The 20,118-nt window shown below is 41.3% G+C and overlaps 1 protein-coding gene across 1 annotated transcript; it reads right to left on the bottom strand.

Moving 5' to 3' along the window:
• Positions 1-2,220: 2,220 nt before the first annotated feature.
• On the bottom strand, positions 2,221-18,843 carry LOC110289068 (uncharacterized). The gene is given in 7 exon segments (XM_085837013.1): positions 2,221-2,662; positions 2,664-4,032; positions 5,523-5,583; positions 5,772-5,898; positions 7,109-9,785; positions 13,578-13,713; positions 18,418-18,843. Coding segments are annotated over 5 exon segments (1,656 nt in total). The 5' UTR covers positions 7,121-9,785; positions 13,578-13,713; positions 18,418-18,843; the 3' UTR covers positions 2,221-2,575.
• Between the last annotated feature and the right edge of the window lie 1,275 nt (positions 18,844-20,118).

Below are 20,118 nucleotides of genomic sequence, written 5' to 3'. Positions count from 1 at the left end.
TCTGAGCTACTAACAGCTAGTACCTTGAACTCGTCTAATGGCAGATAGAGGCTCCTTCCCTTATGTGCCTCCCCAGCTCGATCTCTCTTCTTCTCTCCCTTTCCATCCCTTTTTCTAAGCTCTCCCAGGGCATTCTTTCCCTTATTTCTCTTTTCCTCGGGCTCAAGACCCGTGGAAAGGCTTTTATTCTTCGGTGCACCTTGTTTCCTCTCAACTCTTACCTCTCTCCCCGCTCTGGCTCTGATAGACTGTCTTGGACCTCCTCCAGGACCCTCTGCCCGCCCCCCCAACCATTTGCTGACAATCCTCGTCTTTTAAGCACGATCTTACCAGCTTCCACAACGGCATGGTCCCTGCTTTAAGTTTGCTGTTCTGCTGTTCCATAACTAGATCTCCTTTCAGTTTCTCCCAAGAGGCGATAGTTAATGACCCTGAGCACACATACCACGGTGCTACGCGATCTATCTCTTTAACAAAACCCTCTATAGTCTTAGTGGCGATTTTTAGGCCACACTGCATCAAGACAAAACCGTAAGGCGGTCTCCACGGAGTGGGAGGTTCCCATACTGCTCGCTGTCCTTTTATCTAACCGTGCCTGACCGCGACTGTGAACCAGTTAGCAGTTCCAGAGGTGGAAGCAGTACGTAATCAAAAGAAAAAGAACGAGCCCCATGAAAACATACAAAAAGGCCTCTAACACTGGAGAAATTTCAAGACCGAACATACCTTACAGAGCCTTACGTGTCCTGCAGTTCTGAACCCGCCCCGAGAACGGAGGATCTCCCTTGCGCTGGTGATGGTATGAAGTTCTCAGGTTCTCGGTGCCACTTGTCCTGAGCTAATGTTCTCACCGACAAGAACACACTCGGACAACCGGATTCTTCTGCAGCAAGCTTTATTGCTTCTTCAGGAGGGAAGACCCAAAACCCGGAAAATGGTGCTGCTTATATACCCCTCAGCGTTGGCGTGTCAGCACCTGATTTGTTGCTCGCCCATCACCTCATTACTACGCCCCGAGACGGGCAGTGACTTGGCGTGAATTTATGCATTTGATTGGTCTTCTTTCTCTCTCTCTCTCTCTCTCTCTCTCTCTCTCTCCCTTCTTTCCTTCTTTCTTTTTTTTCTTTTGAGACAGGGTTTCTCTGTATAGCCCTGGCTGTCCTGGAACTCACTTTGTAGACCAGGCTGGTCTTGAACTCAGAAATCCGCCTGCCTCTGCCTCCTGAGTGCTGGGATTAAAGGCGTGCACCACCATGCCTGATCATTTGTTTGTTTTGATATCACCCAGGCACAGGCAGAAAGGAGGAAGGGCAGTGGTGTCTGTCAGTGGAGAACAGGCCCATTATTGTTGGTAGGAGTGGTGTGGGGCCTCGTCATTTCTGTTCCTCCTGAGGATGGTATTTTAGGTGTGAGAATCACAGTCTCTTGTTTCCACCAGGATCTTTATTTCTATTTTCCTTCCACAGTACTGAATGACTCATTCCCACTGTTTCATTTCCTCTGTATTAAAGTTTGTTTTTCCCTGTTGGACTTGTCAAATAGGGTGCAGGATTCCTTGAGAAGTCTACTTTCCAGTATCACCTTGAGTCCAGGACACCTTTAGTAGGACACAAATGGAAGTCAGAGCTGAGGGTACCCCCCCCCCCATGGCTTCTACTGAGCCAATTTCATATAAGATGATGATGAAAGACTAACTCTGAGAAAGGTGCTACACTGTGTACAGTAAATTTCCTATAAACAAATGTTCATGTGTGATGCATATTTTATTAGAAAAATTTCATAATAGTTTTATAAATAATTTAATAGGTATATTACATGTAAACACATTAAAAAAAGATTTATTATTATTCATTAGTACACTGTAGCTGTCTTCAGATGCACCAGAAGAGGGTGTCAGATCTCATTATGGGTGGTTGTAAGCCACCATGTGGTTGCTGGGATTTGAACTCAGGACCTTCTGTAAAACAGTCAATGCTCTTACCTCCTGAGTCATCTCACCAGCCCCAGTGTGGTATATTTTATGCTGTCTGTCTTAATTTGGGTTTTATTGCTGTGAAAACATACCATAACCAAGGCAACTCTTTTTTTTTTTTTTTTTTTTTTTGGTTTTTCGAGACAGGGTTTCTCTGTATAGCCCTGGCTGTCCTGGAACTCACTTTGTAGACCAGGCTGGCCTCGAACTCAGAAATCCGCCTGCCTCTGCCTCCCGAGTGCTGGGATTAAAGGCGTGCGCCACCACGCCCGGCAAGGCAACTCTTATAAAGGACATTTGATTGGGTCTAGATATAGAGGTTCAGTCTGTTATCAGCAAGGCAAAAAGAATGGCAGTGTCCAAGCAGACATGGTGCTGAAGGAGACAAGAGTTCTACATCTTGATCAGAAGCCAGAAGACTCTTCTGTCCTGTGTGGATCTCAAGGTCCAAGCACACAGTGCCAGACTTTCTCAAACACCACATCTACTCCAGAAAGGCCATACTCCCTATTACTGCCACTTGTCATGGGACAAGTATATTTAGTCCACCACACCTTTCAAGATCACTGTAAAGGCTTTACCACAATGGTTATATTCATAGGGTTACTCTTTAGTATGCGTTCTTTTATGCGTTCGAGGATGACAATGGTATGAAAAGGCTTTACCACATTGATCACATTTGTAAGGTTTCTCTCCCAGTATGAACTCTTTCATGTCTTTTAAGGTCACTTGAACCTACAAAGGCTTTACCACATTGATCACATTTGTAGGGTTTCTCTCCAGTATGTATTCTTTTATGTACTTGGAAATAACTTTGATTTGCAAAGGCTTTGCCACATTGCTCACACTCATAGGGCTTCTCTCCAGTATGTGTTCTTTTATGTACTTGGAGTGTACTATGATATGCAAGGGCTTTACCACATTGATTACATTTATAAGGTTTCTCTCCAGTATGTGTTATTTTATGCACTTTGAGATGACTGTGTCGTGCAAAGGCTTTACCACATTCATTACATTTGTAAGGTTTCTCTCCAGTATGTGTTTTTTTATGAACTTGTAAATAACTTTCATATGCAAAGGCTTTACTACATTGATCACACTTGTAAGGTTTCTCTCCAGTATGAATTCTTTCATGTTTTTGAAGTTTATTATGAGAGGCAAAGGATTTAGTACATTGCTTACATTCATAAGGTTTCTCTCCAGTATGAATTCTTTCATGTTTTTGAAGTTTATTATAAGAGGCAAAGGATTTAGTACATTGCTTACATTCATAAGGTTTCTCTCCAGTATGAATTCTTTCATGTTTTTGAAGTTTATCATGAGAGGCAAAGGCTTTACCACAGTGATTACATTTGTAAGGTTTCTCTCCAGTATGAATTCTTTCATGTTTTTGAAGTTGACCATGAGAGGCAAAGGATTTAGTACACTGCTTACATTCATAAGGTTTCACTCCAGTATGTGTTGTTTTATGTGTACGGAGACTGGCATTACATCCAAAGGCTTTACCGCATTCATTGCATTTGTAAGGTTTCTCTCCAGTATGAACTCTTTCATGTCTCTTAAGATCATTCTGACCTACAAAGGCTTTACCACATTGATCACATTTGTAAGGTTTCTCTCCAGTGTGTATTCTTTTATGTACTCGGAGATGACAACGATGTGCAAAGGCTTTACTACACTGATTACATTCATAGGGTTTCTCTCCAGTGTGTGTTCTTTTATGTACTTGGAGGGTACTATGGAATGAAAAGGCTTTACCACATTGATCACATTTGTAAGGTTTCTCTCCAGTATGTGTAATCATATGTATTTTGAGATGACTATGTTGTGCAAAGGCTTTACCACATTGATTACATTCATAGGGTTTCTCTCCACTATGTGTTCTTTTATGTATTTGTAGAATGCTGGGTCGTGAATAGGCTTTATCACATTGATTGCATTTGTAGCGTTTCTCTCCAGTATGTATTATTTTACACATTTGTAGACTATTGTGATGAACAAAGGCTTTACCATATTGAATACTTTCATAGGGTTTCTCTCCAGTATGACTTCTTTCATGCCTGCAAAGATAATTGGCACATGTGAAAGCTTTACCACATTCACTAAACTCATGAATATTTTTATCTGTAGGAATTAATTTTACAATTTGGTCTAATTGTAAAGAGGAGTCACATCTTAAGATTTTTATCACATGCCGGGCGTGGTGGCGCACGCCTTTAATCCCAGCACTCGGGAGGCAGAGGCAGGCGGATTTCTGAGTTCGAGGCCAGCCTGGTCTACAAAGTGAGTGCCAGGACAGCCAGGGCTACACAGAGAAACCCTGTCTCGAAAAAAACAAAAAAAACAAAACAAACAAACAAACAAAAAAAAACAAAAAGATTTTTATCACTTTGTTTATATTCTTTGTTTCCCCTTCATTATGGGTTCCCTTGCATACCTGTAATGGTAAATTATTACATGGCTCACATTTGTAGCATCATTTTTTTTTTCCAAGACAGGGTTTCTCTGTATAGCTCTGGCTGTCCTCGAACTCAGAAATCCACCTGCCTCTGCCTCCGAAGTGCTGGGATTAAAGGCGTGCACCACCACCATCTGGGTTTTTGTTTTTTTCCTTTGTCATTTTTCTCTATGAGACTTTTCACAAATTTTAAGAGAAATGCAAGAGCTTAGAACTTTACCATACTGAGTATATACATAAATTTCCTATACTGTGAAATACACTACATTTTCACACTATATTGGTAAAGTAATACCAGGACAAACAGATAATAAGGTCCAGAATCCTAGTACTCAGAGGGATTTTCTACAGTGCCAGTTTATGGATATAGTCCCACTAAAGATGGAAAACCAACTGTTTATAAACTTGTATCACACTGAGAAATCAAGTGTGGACTACTACATTCATTTCAATTATTCTGGGAGAGAGAGAGGTACATTGCTTATTTCAATATCCCTATGCTCACACAGCTTGTATCCATTGTGACACAGGATATACCTATTAAAAAAAAGAATAGCCAATGAAAGATTTCCACATTGCATTCAAGCAAGTTGGCTGTTTGTTCATCATGGAGATATGGTATAGGAATTTAGGTTTCTCTTCAACAACATTCCTGACTCTCATAAACTGCCCCTCTCACTTAAACTTAGCAATGTTATTATATGAGTAATCAGCTTTACTATGGGACATTTGCTTATTGGGAACATATACTTATCACGAAATACATATCTTGGCAATATATATATGGCAATATGTGAGTGGTATGAGACTAGATTGGCAATTCAACAGAGTAGCTGGAGTGTGGCTATTAGTCAAATGGTAATATTAGTTAAGGTATTGTTTCCTTGTCTTCTCTTAAAGAAAAATGCCTTGAAAACACAAATCAGACACCTGGCATTGAGGTACGGGCATTTGTAAAATTTTAATAATCAATACACTTAAAGAAGTGTTTTGTTTTGTTTTTTTTTCTCACTGTTGCTTTTGTTTTAAAGTACCAGGACACATGAACATTTCTTCAGAGGCCAATTCATAGCACTTGCACATGAAAATTACCTTCCATGTCTTCTGGAGCTTTCACAACATTCTTCAATATTAGTGTCTTCCCAATTGTAGCCTAAAATATGATACCAGAAAATGTATGATATATTATTGGAAATTAGGCAAATTTAAGTTACTATCTTTAGTAAACCTGATTTATTCACCTCATTCTTCCTCATTCTCAAGTGAAATTATAGAAAAACATCAATAACAAGGAAACAGTTGTTCCCTTATTTTAAAAAGTGAAAGAAAATTCAGTCTTACCTACAGCATTGAGGTTCCTGTAGGTCTCCAACATCACATCTTTGTAGAGGCTCTTCTGTGAAGGATTCAGCAAAGCCCATTCTTCTTGAGTGAAGTTCACATACACATCATCATAGGTCAATGCATCCTAAAATATTCCATACATGTGTACAACAGAAACCATGATACCAACATCACTGTAAATGTATGCTTCAATGACAATATATTCCTGTGATTCTGGTATTTCCCGCACTTATTTCATGACTAAGAAGTTCTAATGTAATTACCAAGTCATCTTAGAAGGAAACTGAGTAATAAGGTTCACTTCTGTCATTTTTTTGCTCTTTGTATAGGATATATGTTGCAAGAGAAATGCTAATTAACAGAGAGAGGGAGGGACAGAGAGAGAGAGGGAGGGGGAGAGAGAGAGAGAAACAGAGAGAGAGAGAAGTACTGAGAACACATCAGAGAAAATGTGAACAATTACTAACTACAAAAAGATGATGGGCAAGCTGAACATATTAGTTCATGCCTTTAATCCCAGCACTCAAGAGGCAGAAGCAGGTATATCTCTGGTCTATCCAGGACAGCCAAAGGTACATATTATGACCCTGTCTCCCCTGTGATAATCAATCAAACAAACAACAAAGAGAGAAAGGACTCAAAGGTTTTTACTGGAGTTCCTAGAAAGAATTACACATTCACTCCAGTTCTCTATTCATCTTCCAGGTGTCCCAGTTTAATCTGTAACAGTAACAAGATCTTACTAAAAGGGGATGTATCTTTAAACAGATACAAATAGACAGATGAAAATATTGGCAATGTAAATGTTGATGCTACATAGGACAGGAGATGACTCAGTAGTGAAGAGCTCTTCCTGGTCTTGCAAATAATTGGGCTCAATGGCCAGTACCTTCAAGGGGGCTTCACAACGATCAATTACTTCAAGTTCAGGAATTCTGAACCCATCTTCTCACTACTATGGGGACCAGGTATACATGATGTGCATATTCATGCATACAGTCAAATACTCATATTCATTTAAAAATTCAAAACACCCACAACAGGTAGGAAGAATGCTATGCACCTGCAATCCAATGACTCAGAAAGCTCAGGCAGTAAAGCTCAGGCAGTATCAATACATGAATACACGCCATCCTGAGAAACAGAATATTCTCTCTGCAAAATTTCAAAATTCAAAACGTGCATGAAGATCAACACAACAGCACATGCTTGATATATACCAAACCTACATTTCTATATTATTGCTGATGCCAATAATATAAAAACAAATAAGCAAGCAAACAAACAAACAAATAAAAACAAACAAACAAACAAAGCTAGGCATGTTGGCTCACACTTAATCCCATCACTCTGGAGCCAGAGTCAGGTGACTTTTAAGTTTGAGGTTCCACGTTCTACACACATAATTTCAGGACAGCCAGGGCTGCACAGAAGAACTTTTCCTCAAAAACAAAACCAAGAAAATTAAAATTATAAAAACATCAATCTTTCAAAATAGCTTAGCACTGAATTACAACTGCTTCAGCTGCATCTTACGTGATTCAGGGTTAGTCTACAATGGTGAAGGCAAGACAACATAAGAAGGAAGCTGACTAATCAGATCCAATCACAACACAGTAATACACACACACACACACACACACACACACACAAGAAATGTATTGAGTCTATAGACATTCAAATATCATCCCCAATAAGCAATCTACAAAAGCTTCAATTGAGAGGACTGAGTTGGCCAGAGCCACACTGACTCCATGACAGGCTGCAAACTGACAGTATGGGAGACTAGGCCTAAGTTTCTGTTTCCTAGATCTGGAAAAGTCCAAAAATGTTTATTACAAGAAAACCACCTTCACAGGCAGCCAATCAGGAGCTTCCAGGAGCTGTGCCTACCACCAGGCCTGAGCAAATCAAAACCAAGAATAGTCAGCCAGTATTGGTTCCGGAAAGTCCGTCCCACCCACACCCCCAAACTTCAACCAATCCCAAAGACACCCATACTTTTGGAAATTGAACCAACCTATCAGAATAAAGTTCACTTTCTCATTTCTGGAATTCCCCTAACTGGCTTTGAATTGAGCTTGTGTGATGGTTTGTATATCCTTGGACCAGGGAGTGGCACCATCTGAAGGTGTGGCCTTGTTGGAATAGGTGTGACCTGGTTGGAATGGGTGTGTCACTGTGGGTGTGGGTATAAGATCCTCACCCTAGTTGCCTGGAAGTCAATCTTCCACTAGCAGCCTTTGGATGAAGACGTAGAACTCTTAGCTCCTCCTACACCATGCCTGCCTGGATACTGCCATGCTCTCACCTTGATGATAATGGATTGAAGCTCTGAACCTGTAAGCCACCCCCAATTAAATGTTGTTTTTTATAAGACTTGCCTTGGTCATGGTGTCTGTTCACAGAAGTAAAACCCTAACTAAGACAGCTTGCAAAGCTCACATGTCTGTCTCCATCCTAGTGAATGGTAGACCCCTGCATGATAGAATTCAGCAGAATAAAACACTTTTGCATACTATTTGAGTTGGGGACTTCCTTCACTGATTCTTGGACCCTAACATTATAAGTTCCCCTAAAGAAAGCCATAAAGGCCAGGCAGTGGTGGTACACGCTTTTAATCTCAGCACTTGGGAGGCAGAGGCAGGCAGATTTCTGAGTTCGAGGCCAGCCTGGTCTACAAAGTGAGTTCCAGGACAGCCACGGCTATACAGAGAAACCCTGTCTCGAAAAAATAAAACAAAACACAAAACCAAACAAACAAAAAAAGAAAGCCACAAAGGAGAAACAAATGTTGAAAGACATCACCCTATCTGTGAGCTTTTTGACTCAATTGACTACATTCTGATCACGGTCATCCATGATGAAAATGCAGAGTTTAAATAAGTACACTGTAGCTGTCTTCAGACACCCCAGAAGAGGACATTGGATCCCATTATAGATGACTGTGAACCACCATGTTGCTGGGAATTGAACTCAGGACCTCTGGAAGAGCAAGCAGCAAGCAGACAGTGCTCTTAACCACTAACCCATCTCTCCATCGCCTCTTAGAATACTCTTGATTGCTACATCTTGTAAAATAAAAAAGCAAGCTATATCTTCCCAATATACAAAGGCACAGAATGCCCCTTCCCATTCTTGATATCTCCCACATTTTTTTAGGGGGGGGGGGATTCTGATTTGCTGCTCTGATTTAATTAAATCCTCTAAGCAGAAGCATCTCAGATTACAGTCTATCATTTTGAGAACTTAGTATAGAAACTCAAGTTTCAAGAAATTAAAGCAAAAACCATGGACAAACTGTTTTCTGCCTTGCCCTCTGGCTTGGTCACTATCTCATGCTCAGCTAGCTCTCTTATGTATGCCACCCTTGGTGGAAGACCCTTCCCACATTAGTCATCACAATCTCTCACTAACCCAGCATCCAAGCATTTTAATGAGGACATAGCCTCAAATGAGGCTCCCTAAGATGACTGTAGGCTCCAAAATGTTGACAACTGAAGCTAATTAGGACACACAGACATTAATATATCAGAGAGTTTTAAAAAGCCAAATCTAATTTGTTAACCATATCAATCACTTCAGTAGCAAAACCCCAAAATTACTGATTGCATCAACTGGAAAACAGAGTTGCCAAGAAATGAGGAGAGGCAAGCTTTCAGGATCAAGAAGAGCAAACTAAAACTGTTTCCCAAACTATCAAAAATTCAAGAAACTCATAGTAAATTTTCAAAATTAAAAATAGGTGGTCTATCATTTTCCAGCAAAACAACACTATGATTAGATTATGATGAATAAAATCACATAACATAGATAGCACAACAAATAAAAGGAGACAGAAAGACAGACAGATGTATAAGTCTTTTAAAAATATGAAGTACAACACTATAATAAAAAAATTAAGAAATTACAGGGTAATACTTATCCTGTATACTCTATTAGTCCTCTTTGCCAGTAGTAGAAAGTAAAATAGAAGTGGCAAAAACCCGGTCAGATGGACATAGAGGCAGCCTAAAGAGAGGGAAAACATTTTTTTAACCAAGTCCACATCTTATAGAGGCCTAATATACAAAATATATAAAGACCTCAAGAAACCAGGCTTTCCAAAGAAAGAAATTCAATTAAAAAATAGGGTATAGATCTAAACAGAGAATTCTCAACATAGGAATCTCAAAAAGTTGAGAAATACTTAATGAAATCATCACATTCTTAGCCATCAAGGAAACGCAAATCAAAACTACTTTGAGAATCTACCTTGTACAAGTCACAATGGTTAAAATCAATAATAGAAGAGATAGCTCATGCTGGCAAAGATATGGAGAAAGGGGAACAACTCTCCACTGCTTGTGGGGTGTAACCTAATATAGCCACTTTGGAAATCAGTATTTCTTCAGAATCGTGGTTCCTCAGAACACTGAGAATCCATCTACCCAAAACCCAGCTACAGTGCTCTTGGGAATCTATCCAAAAGGTGTTCCTCCCTACCACAGGGACATTTGCTCAACTGGGTTCATAGCATAGTTATTCATCCTAGCCAGAAACTGGAAACAACCTAGAGGTACCTCAACTGCAGAATGGATAAACAAAAAATGTTTTACATTGATACAATGGAGTATCACTCAGCTGTTTAAAAAAATGCCATCATGATTTTACAGGCAAGTAAATGCAACTAAAAAAATACAAAACAAAACCACCCTAAGTGAGGTAACCCGCATCCAGAATGACAAACATGTCATGCATTCACTTATAAGTAGATATTACCTACTAGGTAAATAATAATCAAGCTGTACTCCACAAACCCAGAGAGGCTAGGTAGAGATGGGCTATAGGGGGAAGCACAGATCTCCTTCTAAAGGGGAAATAGAGTAGTTTCTGTGAGCAGACTGGGGTTTGATGGGAACAGGAGTGGGAGGGATTAGTTGGAGGAATGCAGGGGTAAAGTACAATGCAGGGAGAAACAGCTGGATTAGGGGTCATTTGGGGGTTAGCGTAATGACCCAATATAATAGCAACTTCCTGGATGCTATAGGGTGACCCTAAGGAAGTCTCCAAGTAGTGGAGAATATGGAGTCTGAACTGACCATCCTTTGTAGCCAGCCAGGGATTCAGTGTTGGGAATGGGTTACATTTGGTTTTGGTGTTGGCCAAGGTGGTTCCCTGGAGATCCTTAAACAACCCATGCTGATGCTAGGACAAAACTGTGATCTCAGATAACTGATAATTTGTCCATCAACAAGGACAAATTCCACACAGTTCACTGAATGCAGAAATCAAGCTGGTGGCACAGGCTTGGAGCCTTCATCCCTATGTTCTAGTCTCTTTGAGAAGAGAAGATACTCTATAGGCTACAGAAACAGAAACCTGGATGGACAGACAGACAAATAGACACACACATACACACATCCCTACAATTGGTCCTTTTTGCATGATGTGCTGGGGCATGATGATAACAAACTTGTTTGAGTGGCCAACCAATGTTTAGTTTAGCTTGAGATCCTTGACATGAGAGGGAACCCATGACTAACACTGACTGGATTTTAGGAATGTTACAGAGACTTAAATGGCAAGCATAGAGACAGCATGGGCCAGGTCCTCTGCTGTTATGTTATGGTTGTTGGCTTGGTGTCTTTGTGGGACTCCTAACAGTGGGAGCAGGTATAACTCTGATTCCTTAGCTTGATCTTGAGACTTTTCCTCCTAGCAGGTTACCTTGTCCAATATGAAGGCTTTCACCTTGTCTTTTTCTATCTTGTTCTGCCCTGTTAGGCTGTCCTCTCTTGGAGGTCTGCTCCTTTTTGAAGAGGACACAGGGCAAGGGGGTGTTGGATCTAGGGGAGAGGTGGATAGGTGAAGTGGGAGGGGGTAGCTGCAAAGAGTGTAGGAAGGAAATCTATCTTCAATTTAAAAATTAATATAATATTGCTTAAATGAAAAAGCAAAAAAAGGGAAGCAATAATCAACAAAGAAGAGCAAAATAGTGAAGACAGGGACAGTATGATTGTGACAGATACAGTTCTCGTTTTGATTTTGTAGACAGTGACCATCACATAATAGTGTAAAAATATCATCTTGGAGGCTTACTTCTTTCTTATCATAATGTTGACCTAGTCCTGGAAGCTTTTAGCCTCTGTACAATCTTATCTAGGTAGAATGTTTTGGGCATCTGAGACTTAACTGCTGAATAAAATCAGCCTTTCTTTCTGAATTTTGACTGGTTGGTCAACTAAGCAGTTCTGACTCATACTCCTTTTCATGCTAACCTATTCAAATGGGGTTTTTTCACTTCTGACTGAATTGCTGTACTTGGCCTCAAATGAACTCTAGCACTCCGTTCTCATCTCCTGGCACATTCTAATTCTCAGGCTCCTTCTTTCTTCACTTGTGTCTGCTTTAGCCTGTCTCTGTAAAATTCTCCAGGTAAAACTGCCTCCTCCTCTCACCCTCTCAGCTGCTCCCTCTTATGTTGCCTCTCTTCCCTGTGTCTTCTCTTGAGAGTTGAGCATATCCTATCCTGTCAGATCTTTCCCTGATTCATCATTTTGTCAGCCACTCAATTATCCACTGCTTTCAAACATGAGTGCTTCCTTCTAAAACGAACTTTATCTTCATTTTAGCAAACTAAGGGCAGAGACACACCACAATTAGAAACACCCCCCCCCAACCCCTGACCCCTGAGTAAATTGGATAGTCTCTGGTTCACAATGTGATCAAATACCCTGCAACACAGGAGTTCATGATAAGCTCATCTTGGGCCCAGTCTATATCTGCGAAATCAGAAGTTTTGCTCTTAACAATGTGAAATATATATCAAGTAGGAAACAAAATGAGTCATTTTCTTGTGTTAGCTTTCACTAGTTTGAAATGTGGAATTACAATGCTTCTCACTTCATTCCAAACGAATAAGCTTGATTGTTGTTAAGAAAGAACAATGTTTAAATAACTAGTCAATAAAAATAAATATGTGATGTTGTACAAAACTCCTGCATTAATTATAATAATGTAGCAATTTTGTACAATTAAAAATAAAAAAACCAATGTATACAATTGTTAAATATTTAAACACATTCTCTAAAGCAAAAATCAAAGTGTTACCAGCTAAGTTACTTAATGCAGAGACATCACAGAGATGAGTCAGTTATTTAAGACTATTGTTCGATTGTAATGTATCATCAGTATTTAAATTCAAACAAAACAGTCAGTCTGTTTCTTAAACTCATTTTTACTTTTTCATGGAGCATGACTCATGGGCAGAAAGCTTTCATGCCATCCAAATACAGCCCCTCTTTGCATTTGTACAGTATACTATAATACCACATTTGCTTCCCATCTATAACAACTCTTGCTACAGAAAGCTTGATAGTTCATTTCTCTTCTCCACATAATGATCTAAATAAACATTAGAAAAACTCTTTGAGGAGATTGCTTCAGCTAGATTCTGTGCTTTCTGCCTTTCTGTAGGAATTTGGCAGGAATTTGACATTGAGCTAGGACATGGAAGTAGGCTCAGAAAGGAATATACACATTTGGGCTAATACAAAGCTCCAGGTAAACTCAGCCAAGGATTGTGTGGCATTCCTTTATCTTGGTCATCCTGATAAGCCCCTAAAAGCAAAGATCTGGCTGGGCAGTGGTGGCGTACGCCTTCAATCCCAGCACTTGGGAGGCAGAGGCAGATGGATTTCTGAGTTCGAGGCCAGCCTGGTCTACAAAGTGAGTTCAAGGACAAACAGAGCTATACAGGGAAACCCTGTCTTGAAAAAACCAACCAACCAACCAAGGAAACAAAGAAAGAAACAAACAAACCTGCTTCAGCCTAAGCAATGGCTGGACTAATGTTACAGTGTTGTCTAATTACAGTCTTCTTGTCAGTCCTCATTCTCCCTTGATATACTGTTAACTGACTGAGCTGGCTTGGTCACCCTTCATTTTCTATTGCTACCTGCAAGGTAGAGAAGATGGTTTAAATTCTCATATCCATCTGACAATAAGAGTACACTAAAGATTAAAATTTTATAGGAAAAAGAAATAGGTTGGCAATGCTTAAGCTGTAATTCCATGTTGTTTTAGGACCAATACAGCACGGACTGAGAGTCTTTACAAGTACTTAGTCCTTTAACCATTGCTATTGTCTTCATTCCTTTAGCACAAGGTCCCCTTGAGGCACCCAGCTCTTCCTCTTCCTCAACAAATGAGTCTAGAGGTAATTCTCATATTTAGGCTACCATGAATACAACTGCAATGAACAGGAGGATTCTTGTTCTTCATAATACTAATTTCAAGTTCATGGAAACTATACTGAGAAGACTGCTGGGATCCATGGCAATTCTGTCATTTATGAGAACTCCGTAGAATGGGGTTGCTTGGGTGTAGGTATTATGTCCAAATGTATCAGAATACATATATTAAATATGTGCAATTTTATATCAACTAGAACACAACATGGTCTAAACTAATTTCAGTTGATACCTAGGGAAAATCCCAAAATACTGCTATCAGAATTTACTGCTAATACACAATCCTGTGTCACATACATATTCATTGTTCAATTCTGGACAATGTTTTATTTTAACTCTTTTTGTTTTCTCAATTAAGTTAAATGTAGTGAGATATCATTTATGTGATACTAGAAATGTATTCTGTGTCACTAAATTCTATGCTAAATTCCTCTGTCTATGTCTTTGTACATTATTTCAAACCAGTTTAAGTTTCACACATTTACAACTATAAACAACACCATTATGGTGATGTTTTTCTTTTTTTTTTTAAAAGCTGGTGGGGGGCGGTGAAGAAATGTTGGATATGTTTAATTTGCAGCATAAACTCAAAACAATCTAAAGAAAACTCCTAAAGGGAAAGCTGATTCCAAAACTACCTGCCATGTGAAAAACCTCAGAATTGTCACTAGGATTATGAAGAAATAGTTCACATTTTGACACAATGTAAATTCCACCCGTACTTATCACAGAGCTACAACAATCAAAACTTTACAACATTTGTGAAAAATAATGAGATGTAGAGAAAAAACCCAAGAACATAAGCCCCAAATTATAGTCAAGCTTCAATCAAAAGACCTAAGGAAACTCAGCCAGGAAAATGTGAACATGACCAATATTACCCATGATTGCATGTGTATATAAATAGAATAAACACAGACTTCACAACTCCCACAAAAATAACCCAAAGTGACCCCTAACTGGTACATTTCTGACCCTCCAGCCACTACTGACCTCACTTCCAAACAGAGGCTCTAGAGCTCTCTCTCTCGCTGTATGGAGGTGATCAGAAAGCTGGGCTAGGGCTCTGCAGCACCTAATGCCCCCTTGTGATCTCACACAAACCCAGCCTCAGTGAGTCCACACACAAACCAAGGTTGAAGAATAATTTAATGTCTGCCTCCTGCCACATGGATTATAGCACATGATGTAGAATCTGCCCTAGCCACCTGCACACCACCATGCACACTTGAAAATCCTCTGCATCTCAGAAACTCCTTTTGGACCCTGGAACTGATTATCTCTGAATCACTCCATTCATTGTGACTGGTGATAGTGGAAAGGTAAATGGATTTTAATCAAATATAACTGACTGATGATCCCCACAACCTCATCTCTACCAGTTTCTAAACTATTTGTAAACTTTACTACACAAAACTGAATTTGCAATGCAATGTTCAGAACTTCTTTCTAGAAACCAGATTTTCAGTTTTGAAATCTGTCTTCTGCACACCCAAAGCACTGCTTCTCTGTGACACTGGGCAACCCAGCTTCCTATGCCCAGAGCTGCAGAACCTCCTCCCCCCTCAGGGAATCCACACTCAGGCAGGCTCAGAGGCCAAGACCCTTTACCCAGGCCACCACATGGTCCAAAAGAAACACAGTCTGGTTCCCAGTCAATCACAGTCCAATGAGATTGGACTCTGATTTTTTAGCCAACTTGTTCTTCTTGGTGGCTGCCACAATCACAGTGGCATGGTTTGTGGTCTCCCTCACAGCTAGCCGATGAACTGCATCAGAGGAGAATTTGGAAGGAACCAGCAAACTACCTCCCACTGGTGCTCCTCCTGATTGCTAGGCTGCCCAGAGGGCAGACAGTAGCAGCTCTCCTACTGCAGGAGTAGAGATTAAATGACTCAGACAGCACAGGCCTTCTCAGCTCTGCCATTCCACCCCACCCTAGGGGCAGACAGAGCCCTAGTATGGGAAATGTGTATTTTAATAGAATCTTCTACTCTCCCAGGTGTGGAGAGCTTTTGGTATCACTTTTAGGAAAATTACAAGAATATCTGAACTGGGCTAGGACAAGGAAGTAAGCTCAAAAACAAACAAACGGAAATACAGCTGAGGAATGTGTTCCTCCTGCCTTCTCATATCTTGATCATCTTGATGAGACCTGAATTCAGTAAGCAAGGGAACTTTGTTTGCACCTTTTTTCTTCCTTGACTCCTATGTTTATGCTTAGAACTGACCCTAGTCTTCTATGTACCCAGGCAGTCAAGATGGGTCAGGGTCTGTTGGCAGATTTCCCAGCCTGAGGAGGCATGGAACAATAAAAGGGGGTACACCCGAGCCTAAAGGGAGGTATCTTTGGATAAGAACAGATATTCTATGTATGTTTCAGGAAATTGTTTCTGTAAGCTTGTGGCTTTGCTTTCTACGGTATTGTGGGGTATAAAAAGAATACAAAAAGTAAACTTAAGATTCTGGTTGCTGCTGGCTGCTGCTGCAGCAGTATTAACCAGCAGTCCTCCCAAATCTAACTCTTGGCTTTGCATCTTCTTTCTACCTTTCCTACCTAAAATCCTTGCTCTGGGCATCAGAGACTGTTTGACTCATGCTGGGGGGTCCAGTACAAGGAAAGAAACCAGATTCAAGGATCTCTTTCTCCTCCATCCCTGTTTCTCTCCTGTCTGGTGGTAGGGGGTAAAATTGGGGAGGATAGGGAAGACGCAAGTGTGGAGAAAAAGAAGAAACCATAAAGTAGCAAAGACCAGCTACACTGATTAAGGCTAAAAGAGGAGCCAGACTAGGATGGATTTTGCATTCCACATATGCTGCCACCCTTAAGTCTCTTTTAGGTTCAGGTTCCAGGTTAAGTTTTGAACAACTTAAATACAGACTGGACATTGCAAGTCTAGCCACTAAGACACATGGGAAATTTGCACAGCAAGCATATTCCAGGATCATCTCTTAAGGACACCAGTGCCCTACCACAGCAAGTTAGTGACAGTGTCCTAAGTGGAAGGTTGCAGATGATGAAAAACATCGGAAAAGGAAAAGGTAGAGAGTATGAAAGCTGGGGTGGGGAGGTCACACACAAGCTATGGCTTATGCTAAGTCAGCTTCTTAAGAATACCATTTGTACACGATTGACATGAGGGAAAAGGAAGGAGATGGGAGACACCTCTGAAGTCAGCAGGAAGATCAAGAAAGTAGGAAGTCCGCAGAAGCATCAGACAATGGGATGCACACAGGAGAAGGCTAATCAAACACTGCTGCACAAGGGGAACTCAGTGTAAATCAAAAACATTTTTGACCAAACTTCTAGTGGCCTTGGAACTGATAACCACAGCCCCATATGGTGGGAAGTTGTGCTCTCAGAATCTGATTCAACCCCTCCTAAAGCCCTGGCCCCAGACCATTAACCACTCTCCCAAGCATATTCCAGGTTTTAGAAAAGGAGCTCTGTTTCCTCTGTACCCAGGGCCTCAGGGAAAGCTCCCAAGAACTAGGCCCAGGCTGTGACTGGCTCTGGGCTTCAGAAGGAGCTGTCCTGCTCCAGACATGGGGACCTCAGGGAAACTGTAGCTGGATCAGGCTTGCACTCAATACAACAGTCTTGTCTTCTCTTGTCTTTCCTTTTCCCCTTTTCACGTGGCTGTCACTATGTGTCATCTTGCCAATGTGTCAGAACTATGCTTTTCTCAAGAAGAAAACAGAACGTTTATGGCACACCAGGCCTTACTGTAGATTGTGATCTTCTAATGCCCCATTGAGCAGCTGGTTACAGGCCTGCTCTTTGATATGGAGATGGGCCTAGATGCTTGCTGTAAATGAAGTTTGATTCATTTGTTGTGGTTAGGAGCCATATTTCTGGGCAATCCTGGTGAACAAGCCTGTGTATCCTAACATCCTAAACTCTAAATGCCCTGGTTAGCACATTACTTATCTGTGGGATATGTTACATGTAGTCCACCGTTAGATAAATTCTACTTGCTGTGTCTTTCTATCCGCTAAGCTTTAGTAAATCCTTTACATCATAAATTCTACTCTTTAACATCACAGCTTGACACTGATTTGCTACCCAGCACATGAGATCCCTTTTACAATCTCCACAAAATTAACTCCAAATGGATTGTCCACCTTAATGTCAAATGCTAACAACACAATTTGTAGAATCTAGGACTCCCCGAGTTTGGGATCACGCCAAAGATCTTTCTACACACAAGCCAAATGCTCTGCACAGATGCAGCCCCCACAGTGAAGTTATTCAGAGGCTACAGCTGGGTCCCGCGAGTAGCTAGGACCTCAGGGGACATCGCACATGGCCGCCGATTCTCACTGAGTCCGGGGAAAGACCCACCGCAGCAGCTCGCGCTGCTCAGACCCCGGTTTCTCCCCATTGTTTTCAGTGACCCTGTACTCACCATGTCGCAACTTCGGAGCTTGCCTGAGCACCTTCCACAGCATCCAGTGGCAGGACAGAGAGCACAGCATAAGGGACCATTCAAGTCTGCTCAGCTACTAAGCGAAACCGGCACCAAGGCACCCGGAAAAACCCGCCTTCCCTTCTGACTGGCAGGTCCGCTTAGAGGCTCTGATTGGCCAGTAAGTCTTGAGTGACTCGAGCACCTCCCTTAGGGTTAGGGTGTGCTGAAGGTACACTGTGTAGAGATTCTCAGCCCTAGCTTCAAGTCCAGTGCCTGACTTTTTCCATATCTACAGGGATTTGCATTTCTGTAGTATCTGTGCCTGTCCTCCAATAGCCTACCCATCTGTCTCCCCGCGCAGCCCCAGGGAGGCTCCACCACTCCACCTGCCGCTGCTCAGCCGCTTGCTCCTCCCCTAGGTGGGCAGTAACCCTGTGCTGACCAGGTCTTGACTTCAGCCTGAGCTTCCCTCCCTCTGTAGGCTGTTTGCCTTCTTACTCCTGGAATCCAGGTAGGTAGCTTGCATAGCCCACTACTTGAATTGCAGGGGAGTTATCAATCTGTCCCACAAGCGGAAGGGTGCACAAGATATTAACAATCCAAGACAGATTTTGGGTAACAATAGTTTATAGAAATTAATAGGCTTATTAATCTATCATCCCTGTCCCCCAGTTCTGACACTTCTCTTTGTCCTCAGCCCTTAAACATCTTTCAGCATACATGATCACGTTAAAAAGTTCATCAAAAGTTTACACCTAAAATTAAATCATAAACTGAAATAGAAGTTTACAACAGAGAATGTTTACAGGCATGTGAGGAGTGGGTGTGGCAGCAGTCCCAAGATGGCTCCTGGGACTACAGCTAAGTCTCATGACTTGCACCTGACTTCCTCATACACATGAGAATAAGCCATGACCATCGTGAGAGCTGTGCAGGTGCACCATGATGCTGGCGCCCATACACTTGAAAATAAGCCACGACCATCGACCATTGTGAGAGCTGCACAGGTGCACCATAATGCTGGTGGTGTAAACAAGTCCATATTTGGTGGAGACATGCCCCTGCCTCCCTGATTGGCTGAAGCTGTGTGCCTGGTGAGGTGGCGTGGCCTGCCAAGAGTGGATGGGGCCTGAGAGTATATAAGCAGACCTCCCTGGGTTCACGGGGTCCCCATAGCAGCATTGAGGCGTTCCTGCAATAAAGGCTGTTGAGAAGAATCCAACCATGTTGTGTCTTCCTTGCCGGCTGAGGTGAGCGCAACACAGGCATATCCATAAGGAGTGATTATCTGGCTAAACATCCATCACCTGTCTCAGCTCCACAGGTTCACAGAAGGCTTAAAACCATAACTAAGTTATAAGTGAAGTTCTGTATAGATAAACCCAGTCAGTATTTTACCTTCTGTCCTAGCTCCTATAATAAATCATTAGTTCCCTTTGGTCAATTTTTTATTTTATTTTATTTTTTACAACTTCTTGGAATGTGCTCTGAGTAGGAGAAAGTCTGGTTACTATCTATGAACAATGACCTGGTGACACTTGAGAGTCTGGGAGAGTTCTCTTTGAAACTTTGATTATCAGGAAAGGACCTAATAGCAGTCCCATTATAAAAGAGCTTAATAATCACAAATATAATTTTAGGAATTATTATAGGAACATCATTAAGACTTAAGTCATCTATTTGTCCATATAGCATCAC

This window comes from Mus caroli, unplaced genomic scaffold, assembly GCF_978045245.1.
Source record: "Mus caroli unplaced genomic scaffold, Mus_caroli_1 scaffold_4, whole genome shotgun sequence".
NCBI lineage: Eukaryota > Metazoa > Chordata > Mammalia > Rodentia > Muridae > Mus > Mus caroli.
This window is presented reverse-complemented; position numbering and strand designations above follow the sequence as displayed.